Source organism: Boleophthalmus pectinirostris, unplaced genomic scaffold (genome assembly GCF_026225935.1).
Source record: "Boleophthalmus pectinirostris isolate CB_2022bp ecotype Guang Dong unplaced genomic scaffold, ASM2622593v1 HiC_scaffold_7, whole genome shotgun sequence".
Taxonomy (NCBI): Eukaryota; Metazoa; Chordata; class Actinopteri; order Gobiiformes; family Gobiidae; genus Boleophthalmus; species Boleophthalmus pectinirostris.
The window spans coordinates 8,002,252-8,012,224 of record NW_026571473.1 but is presented as its reverse complement, the minus strand read 5'-3'; the positions used below and the strand labels follow the sequence as shown (position 1 = coordinate 8,012,224).

The following is a 9,973-nucleotide window of genomic DNA, read 5'->3' as shown; positions in this document are numbered from 1 at the left end:
GTTCTCTCATCAAATATGCAAAAGGTGTGTATGTGACAGCCACCTACACACTGTGATAAATGTGGAATGAAGAGTGGCGTTCACTGCACTTAAATTGGCGATTAAAGGATTAGGACATTGGCTTTTTAATACATACATCACTTAAATGAATGCCACCGTATTACACGCAGAAGCCACCTTTTCACTCAGGTATCCAAGATTTCCAAAGCCAAAATAGAGGAAATCCCTTCTCTGGATGAGTCATGGCTTAACAACTTCAAATTCTCCAAGTAGTGGTTTTTGCCCACACTGGAGGGTTTCTATGGGGCAAGTATAGACAGACCCAACATGGCTGACTCAGATCTCGGCTTTGGTTGCCATGGGTTACTCTACATTTGTATATCCAGGCGTGACAGAAGGTGTAAGGAAATAGCATTGCCGCCTGGAGCTTCATTCTTGTTAAACATTAATAACTCATGAAAGCCTTCAAAACTGGTTCAGACTTGGAGTAAATACCAACTGAGCATAACTCACCACTATAGAGGGATGGATATATGGCCTATTTTAAGTCTTTTTTATTGACAAAAGAGGGGTGGATGGATGGAAATCGGCTTAGAGAAATTTGACAGGCCGTGTTGAATATAAATAATTATTAATATCAAAGGGCCCTTTTTTTTTTTTTTTTTTTTTTTTAATTATTTTGTTTTCTGAACTGTTATAATACTGTTTTCTCGTCAAAAACATACCTGGAGTTGTGTTTTGTTTCATTCACACATGTTTAACACTCAAATCCTGCATTTTTAGGTTGAGTTCTTCTCTCAAACAGAAAACACACTGTTCCACCTCGTGATGTCATATGGTAATACTGGAATTTTAAAGGTTCATGCACCTTCTTTAGAATCATTTGATTAATTCCACAGCCCTGGATTTGGCCATCTCTACTGAGCTAAAGGTAAAAGGTAGCTGTTAACTTGAAAACGACAACTTAGAACAGAGTATTTGCGCTTTTGAGAATTAACTAACATAAGACAACTCTAGGTATGATTTTTGAGAAGGTAACATTCTAACATGACTTACAGCTCATATAAGTCAATTTTGAATAATATAAGACCCTTAAATTAAACCAACACAAAACATAGACGTTATGCACCACATTAAAGCTAGTTTCCATTTGTTGTCCCTAATTTGCAGCAATATTATAGGATTATACAATACAATTACTCCCCATACATACTCACATAACATCATATCATCATATCTTATTGCATTTTAATTAAACAAATGAATACAAATGTTGATGTGTGTACCTTAGTGAAACCACTAATTGGTAATGTTTCATGAATCTATCATAGCGCCTATTTTCAGTCCTATACACTTTTCTCCTTTTTTACAACTTTGTTTTATTTTCCAGTGAAGAGTATCAGCGCCATCTAGTGTGTGACGTTGAGGTTTTCAATACAAAATAGTTGGCATAGCTCATTTTAGCTGTACAATAACAAATAGCAAAGAAGCATTATTATTATGAGTGTTTAATTGCAGCAAAATATGCATATAGATCTGGAATTTACGATGAGTGAGTGAGGCAAAACACCAAATAATAACCAAATAATTAAACGTGATACGATTATAAATGCTACACACGTATAATCATATATGTGCGTTATTTCTAAACCACAGAGTGTATATATAAAACAACTGCGTCAACAGAATCTTTTATGTGACAGAGACCTTTCAAAACTACATTACCCATAATGCTCAGGTGGAGTCGACAGCCTCAAATGCTAAAGTGTGCATGCGCCACAGTTGTTGTGGGAAAAATGGCGGCACTGCTACAGCAGGAGCTGGAGCCTGCGGAGATCGCAAAACTACCAAAAAACATCGTAAACAAAATTGAGAAGATTCTGTTGGACCAACAATATGAAATAGATTCTTTAAAGGCGCAGCAGGAGCAGTTTAGAGTGGATAATGGTAAGATAATATGTTTAAAATCTTTTGATTAGTTTAGCAAAACTCAGCCAGTTGCTCGCCATGCTCATGAATGAGTGCAAGGATTTTACCCACATTCATGACACAACTGGATTACAGCGCATATTTTGTTTAGGAAATAAACTTAATTTGTTTAAAGTTCTCGATCTTCTTAACTTGCTTGGTCGGGTTCAATAGATTTATGTGCATTTTGGATATACACAAGGATAATGTTAGCTTGTCCTCTAAATTAGCATTGGTGTTAATCTTTCCTGAAACCTCCTCAAAGCTCCAGATCGTCCACATCCTCACCTGGCCACACACAACCACAAGCTTTGGCAAAAAGTGTAGAAGGGACTGGCAGGTCAGATAAACCACAGCCATGTTTTCTTTATGTATCTTACCCTCTCATTTTAGAGCAACATTTCTTTGAGAAAGTGCAACAGCTTGCTCACTGTAAAGAACAGTTTTTGACGAAGTCCCAAGAGCACCTGAAGCTCAAAGAAGAATTCACCAAACTTGGTATTACAGACTTAACACAATTCAGTATCATATATTTGACCTTTTACATGTGACTCTCTAATTAATACATTTTTAATATTCAGAGGAGGAACTTAAAACTGTGGTTGCCAAAAACAGAGAACATGAGATCACACAGGAGAGGCTGTCATCAGACCAGGTAATACAAATGTAAAGCATGTTTATATCAGTGCTGTACGTTTTTGTTTTTAACAGTTATTTGTATGTAGGTTCTGCTGTCAAAAGCCAGAGAAGAGCTGGAGGCTGAAAAGCGAGAACTTGTTCGCACACTGGAAAGACGCTCGCTGGAAGTCGAGCATTTAAATGGTATAGAACTTAAAATTGAATTAAAGAAAGAAGAAAACTAGTTTTTATTTACTTAATGGTGGTTTGTTTCCAGATGATTTAAGACAACTAAATGACAAACTGGTTGAAGCTGGTACATCTAGAATAACTTTGCAGATGAAGCTTGATGAGCTTGAAGCAGCTGAAGTTAACATTAAGGTAAGCTAGCTAGCTGGCTTGTCCAGTTAGATTTTTAAAAAATAAATATAATCTTTTAATATATAAATTTTCCAAAATATTAGTACAAAGAGAAGCGTATGGATCAGGAGAAGGAGCTCCTACAGGGACAGATCTCTTGGCTGAATGATGAGCTTAAAGCCAAGACTGAGGAGCTACTGTCTCTGTCCAGACAGAAGGGCAACGAGATCCTGGACCTAAAATGCTGCCTGGAGAATAAAGACGATGAGGTATGCTAATTATAATGTAAACAAAAATAAGAGTGCTTTTGGTTCACATTTATAAGAATTTGAGATGGAACAAGATCTCGCGTAACAATATTGCCACTTGTGGTGCCAAGATTGTGAACACATGAGAAATATGATCTTGTGAGGTTTTTCCTCCCTGTTTTTTTACACTTGGTTTGACAAAAAATTGTTTTAGTGCTGGTCATTTACATATTTTGAGAAGTTGGTAGTTCCAAAAAACTATTTTGTAATGACAACGAAAATATTACATTAAATAAATCAAGACATTGCTAAACCAAAATTGTGAAATTAATTGCACAATGAATACATATATAAATCATGGACAAAGTTCATCTTTTGTTTTCGTGGACCCAATCTCTTGCCTTGTCTTGGGGAAATTGTGTCTTGTTCCACCCTTAATAAGAATATACCTGCTGTGAATTCTCCAGTATAACTGCTAGTTCAGTAACAATTTATTTAGTTTGTGTATTCCTAGGCCCCTTAGCGGTCCTTGGGAGTACCACGGTTACGCTGGTACTTCTAGCCTTAACTTAACTGCTATAGCTTCAGATTATCACCTTTACCCTATCTAAGTCTGTGTCTATGGTAGAGGTGGGTTTGTAAATATTTATTATTTGTTTCTTTAATTGCTATGTAATGTTCTGATGCTAATTAACTTGATAATTTTACATGACCTTTGATGAATAACATAATCTGTCTACGAATAACTGTTGAACAGTTATTCATAGACAGTTAGTCTAATATATTACTGTATCAGTTAGTGATATGAGTCAAACTGTTGTTATAGACTACCAGACGAAAAGACAGAAGAAAGACATTAAAGCTCCATAAATACATTCAGTTGTCCTAATTTACTCTCTGATCTGAGTATTGTTTGGATGAAGTGTCTACAGTCCTAAAATATCTTCAATAATGCCTTTCTTGCAGTTGAACAAGCTTCACGATCAACTAACCAGCTGCAAAACTTCAAATGAAGATCTGCAGAAACAACGAGAAGAAATGACTAACAAACTTAAAGAGGTATGTGGTTTTGTAATTTTTTTTTCCACTCCAAGTTTATTTTAAATGTGTTGAGTTGTCATATTTGCTTTTATTTTAGGCTAAGGTGCAACAAGCTGCAATGGAGGAGAGATTTAGAAATGAACTTAACGCTAACATCAAACTGGCTAATTTGTACAAGGTATGACTATTTGACTATTCAACAAAAAAACTTGCAGACTTTATATATAGCCCTACATTATAATATATTGGTGTTTTGTTGCAGGGAGCTGCAGCAGATGCAGAGGCAAAAAGTGAAGAGTTGAGCCAAGCTGTAGAAGAACTGCATAAACTCCTGAAAGATGCTGGAGAAGGTGGGACTTAATTCATCTGAATGCTAGAACGTAGAACATACTTTTTTTGTAACTATTTAAAAACATTTTTAGAATTTTCCAAGTAACAATAACAGACTTGTATAACTCTTGATTACAGCGAACAAAGCCCTGGAAGAAAAGGTACAGGAGCTGAATGCAGGCACAGACAAGGCTACAGCTGAGTTAAAGGAGAGGATTCAGAGTCTTGAGAAGGAGCTGGACAATGCAAACGAACTGCTGGCTTCTTCTGCTCTCAGAGGTCCGTGAGGTTCAAATAAGTGGCTTGTCATTGTATCATTATTGTGTATCGTAAATCAAAATCTCTAATAATAACAGTATTTCTTACAGGCCCTGCTGCGTCATCCTCCTTAACTGAAGAACAGCTCACCACTATGTCTCCCACTGCTGCTGCCGTCTCAAAGATAAAGCCTAAGATGAAACTGACAGAGGTAATTCAGTATGTGCTGAATGTGTAGATTTCAAAATTATTGTGTAAACATAGGCTATGATATCTTGTACTGTAGTTTACTGGCCATGTAAATTATCTTGTGAGACAAAATTGCTGCAAGACTATAGATGAGGAAAATGATCTCGCCAGATTTTTTTTTACATATTTTTACATTTGCCTTGGATAAAAAAAAAGTTTACTTTGCTTGAGTAACCGCTGAGAAGCTGTAATACCAAAAAGCAGTGCTAAAATGAGCAAAAGAATTGTGAAGCCAAGATTGTGAACTAAATGGCACAATTTATTTATTTAAATTTTATCAAAATCTTGTCCTGTCTTGTTTTCATGAGCTGAAAGAGCTGAATCTCATACAAATTGTCTCATCCCATCCCTAAAATTAACCCATTGTCTATGTAATTTCAGTTATACACAGCATATGTGGAGAGCCAGGAGCAGCTTCAGTTGGAGCGTCTGGAAAACAAGCGCGTCAACAAATACCTGGATGAAATTGTGCAGGAAGTGGAAGCCAAGGCCCCGATTCTGAAACGCCAAAGAGATGAACACGAACGCATGCAAAAGTCTGTGGCTAGTCTCTCAACCAAACTTGAGCAAGCCGTCAAGGTGTGTAGTTTACCTGTGATTTGCATTAACACCAGAATATTGCCTGTTTACTAGGACTGCAATGGTTAATCAGAGTTATTGACTATTAAAAGTTAAAAGATACCAGTTGACTATTAAAATAATCTTTAATGTTATAGTTATCTGAACTATAGAGACTCACATGCAAAAAAACACATGCAAAAAGATTTATTTGATCACGAAGACGGTAGCATTATTAAATTATATAGGAAAAACTATTTCAGATTTTCGACAATAATACTTTATTTGTAAATATTTTGTAATTTAGAACCCTACATTCACCATATTGCAATCTTTGTATGGTTGGAAATTAACTAAATTGACTAAACAAGTTGACTAATTGAACTGACTTGGTTGCTTACTCAATTTGATGTTTTTATTTTTTTCTGATGTATTTTTGAATTATTTTCTATTCAGGAGGTGCATCGTCTCCAAAAAGAGGCAGATGAAGCCAACAAGCGTGCCTCTGTGCTGGAAAGAGAAAGTCAAAGATCTGAAATGCAGCTGTCTGATATGGCTCAGCAGGTTTGTGAATGCTCCTGCTTCAGAAAACATTACTGCAACATAGGCTTTTGTTTGTTTGTTTGTTTGGGTTTTTTTTGTCAGAATTTATAATTCGATTTTATTTAATTGATACAAAATAAAAGGCTTTCTATATGAATTTCCTCACCATAAACAACGCAGACGTTTAATCAGTGCCATATAACAAAAAACTAAACAAAAAGTGCAAATTTATGAACTCTGCTTCTAGCTGTATACCTTTTGTAAGAAGTATATCAAGGATCAATTAGAAATCACTGATTAAAATTTGGTCAGTTACAAAGGACATAACCATAATAACAATCCAGGTTTTGCAGAGCTTATCTAATTTGGATGTATAGTTTGGAGTAGTTTCTGTTTTAGTTTTTCTTTTAAATTAATTGAAACACATTATTATCCATTATTCTTCTCTCAGGTTCGAGTTTTGCTGATTGAGTTGGAGGAGGCTCGTGGGAACCATGTGCTCACCGATGAGGACGTGAGCTCGACCGATATTAGCAGCACCTCTGATGTCATCTCTCAGCACCTGGTGACCTTCAGGAGCGTCGAAGAGCTACAGAAGCAAAACCAGCGCCTCCTGGTGGCCCTCAGAGAGCTTGGGGAGGCCCAGGAGAAAGAAGAGTTTGAAGCAACAGGCAACAAGTGAGTAACTTAGACTAAATGTAAATCCAAATATAGAGCAAAGTCTATCTGTATTTAACACCTTTGTATACATGCTCTTATGTTATCGTAGGTTATTGTTACTTTATTATTCTTTGTTTTATGTTACATCATATGGTCAAAGCAAGTTCCTAGTTTTGGAATTTTGTTTGCTGACAGTGGCAATAAATTATAAATACATTTCTGATTGTGTTACATCCCTTTTACTGGAGTGTTTGTCACCTGATTGTCTCCATGGAGAATTGTCTTGAATGTCCCACACTATGGCATAAAACATCTTCTTTTAACTCAAGCAAGGGATATGACCATAAGATGGATAAGTGTAATGCCATATTGTGGAACATTCCAGATTATTCATTCACTATGAAACAACAAGGTTTGACTCATTTTTTATTTTACATGTATTATTATCTGAACTCTAAGACTTGTTTCTAATGTACAGATTGAAATTTTCTTTTGCTATGTTTTGTAATTGCTAAATATTCTAATAAAACTGTATTCCAGACGAGGTGAACTGGAACAGAGTCTGGAGAAGGCACAGTCTGAGTTGGAGGGTTTGAAAGAGCAGAGGAGTCAACAGCTGAAGATGACGGAGTCCATCGTGAGGCAACGAGACATGTACCGTGTACTGCTCGCTCAGGCCACTGGGGTCAGCTTCCCTCAGCAAGGTAACAGCAATGCATTAGTCTAATATAGCTCTTTTACAGATGCTCAAAGTCGTATTCAGTCCTTACTCAGTGGTGGTGAGATTCTATTATAGGAACAGCTGCCCTGAGGTAGACAGAAGTAAGGCTCCTCCAACCACCACCAACACACACATCACATTTATACTAGGCAAGATGGGTGAAATGTCTTGCCCAACGATACAATAGTGACCACTATGGCACGTGGTATTCCCAGAGGTTTCCCATTTAAGCATTAAAATCAGGTCCAGCCTTGCTTGGCCTCTGAGGTCTTGCATAGGGCTGCAAGACTGATTCAAAATCAAATTGAAATTGCAGTTTAAATGCATGTGTATCTTGGATTAGTTTAGCAATTCATATTTTAGTCATCTATAATGTTAATACAGGTAGCCATGTTAGTATAAAACAAATCACAAATCTAATCTCCAATGCTTGTCAGATATCTCGAATCAGCCTGGGATATATACACACACTATCAAGCCCCCTGTTATTATTCTGTATACAAGGATCAATTGAGCATGTCATTTATTTCAAAGGTACAATCTCATTTATCTTAAAGGTACTCTGCCTGAGGAGCTGTCTGCTCTGACCTCAACCCCGAGACGCTCCCCTGCAACCACGCCCACCACGGGAACGCCTACTGCTCTCGTCTCCATGGCAACGGACACTGCAGAGGCCCTGGAGGCCAAGGCGGCTCTGAGACAAGTACGTTCCATCGTGTACCTGTAGATGGCAGTGTTTTCCTTTGTTTAGTCCCATCTTAGCCCCGTCTATTTCTATTGCCTTATTTTGTGTTTTTGTTTGCCTGGCAGAATAGTTAAATGTGCACTATGTAACTTTTCTGGTGTAAGGTCAGCTACCTGCTTGTTTCTATGGAAATGTTATTGCTTTCCCGGAATGTTCCAGAATATACCAAAAAGTATCAGTCTTGTATATAACTATTTTGGGAGAGAGTGGGCTCACCTCTTCACTGATCTTTTTGCTACTTTTTAGAATTTATTATTAACGTTGAGACTTTTTCTCTTTTTATAATTATAATATATTGTAATATATTGTGAGCTACTGTATCGAAATAATTTTCCTTGTGGCTCAATAAAGTTTGTCTAAATTTGACTTGCATAGCCTAGTAGCCTAATAGCCTAGTGTAATGCAATACACTGTGGACCATTTTAAATAAATATTAGTAAATTGTATATAACAATTTTGATTCTTTTCAGTTGCAGGATGTGTTCACAAACTATAAGAAAGAGAGATTGGAGAGTGACAAATCAATGACTGAGCAAAATGAGAAACTCCAAGAACAAATCTCTGAACTCCGCTCTGCAAATGCAAAGGTCTCCACCCAGCTCGAATTTGCATCTAAAAGGTAATTTAATATACAGCTTCTCAGTGTTTGTTGTTTCACTATTAACTAACATTATAATCATTGCGTAAAAGAAAGAAAATATTGTAGGTAAGATATAATCTGAATATTCAAGAACTACAATTTAGCTGTGAACTGTATTGGCTTACAGATGACTTACAATAGATACAGACGACTCACAATGGTCCCTTTTTGACCCTAAGAGCTATTTTTACAATATATCTCTTGTGGGGCAAAACCATAGACTGTTTATAAACAGACATGGCTAACACGCTAGCCGCCGCATTACAATTAGGCTCCAGTTGCCTTTACATTGAAAAATGGTCATCCCTCTCTCTGTAACTGCTGCAGTGAACCTCATTCATTTTAGTCTTAAAATGTACGTATTAACCCGCTCTACATCATCCTGGTGTTTTTTTATTTTGCTATTTTGTCAATAAATACATCTCTATTCATAATATGGACCTGGCTCCAAATTTGCCCATATAACTGCAAGCCTCAGTGAGCTTCACTTGAATGGAGTCGAACTCTGTGGGTAATGTCACACTCCCTTAGTCCGCTTCTTTATACAGTTGTGCACATCCAATAAAAGTTGCGACTGTGTGCTGGATCCAAAGACAGAAATGGGACACTGGACAGGTCTGTCAGAAGAAGGGCTTGACCCCCAAAACATCACATTGTGGTTCTTAAAATAAGAATTGCAGTGCAGATCTGTTTTTTCTTTTGCACAAACAAGTTTGGCTTAACTACAGGTCTTTTTTTTTGACACACGAGACTTGTAACCATTTTATTTATTTTATGAAAAAGCTGAGGCATCAAAGCTTTAACATGATGTCCGTGAAAGAGTTTGTCTGCTTTACATGTTCACAATAGGTGCACTTACCACACCTGTAGCAGCCAGCCTTGATATCCAGTCATGTCTTTTGTTTCAGTGAAGGAAGATAGCGGTTCACGATTCACTTAATTATTTATTTATTTTATAAAACACATACAAGCATTTAGAATAGTTCATACAATTCTATGGAAGTCTTGTTAAAAAGGAACTCCCCAGAAGTTGC

The 9,973-nt window shown here is 36.8% G+C and overlaps 1 protein-coding gene across 1 annotated transcript in view; it reads left to right on the top strand.

The window, feature by feature from the left end:
* The first annotated feature begins 1,796 nt into the window (after nucleotides 1-1,796).
* tprb (translocated promoter region b, nuclear basket protein) overlaps nucleotides 1,797-9,973 on the top strand; it is a 39,181-nt gene continuing 31,004 nt past the window's right edge. Inside the window, 17 exon segments of the mRNA XM_055164640.1 lie at nucleotides 1,797-1,947; nucleotides 2,362-2,466; nucleotides 2,550-2,623; nucleotides 2,694-2,790; nucleotides 2,864-2,967; nucleotides 3,051-3,215; nucleotides 4,161-4,253; nucleotides 4,333-4,413; nucleotides 4,498-4,585; nucleotides 4,704-4,844; nucleotides 4,934-5,034; nucleotides 5,454-5,651; nucleotides 6,087-6,194; nucleotides 6,625-6,851; nucleotides 7,374-7,537; nucleotides 8,112-8,257; nucleotides 8,770-8,918. Coding sequence (XP_055020615.1) covers nucleotides 1,797-1,947; nucleotides 2,362-2,466; nucleotides 2,550-2,623; nucleotides 2,694-2,790; nucleotides 2,864-2,967; nucleotides 3,051-3,215; nucleotides 4,161-4,253; nucleotides 4,333-4,413; nucleotides 4,498-4,585; nucleotides 4,704-4,844; nucleotides 4,934-5,034; nucleotides 5,454-5,651; nucleotides 6,087-6,194; nucleotides 6,625-6,851; nucleotides 7,374-7,537; nucleotides 8,112-8,257; nucleotides 8,770-8,918 — 2,192 coding nt within the window.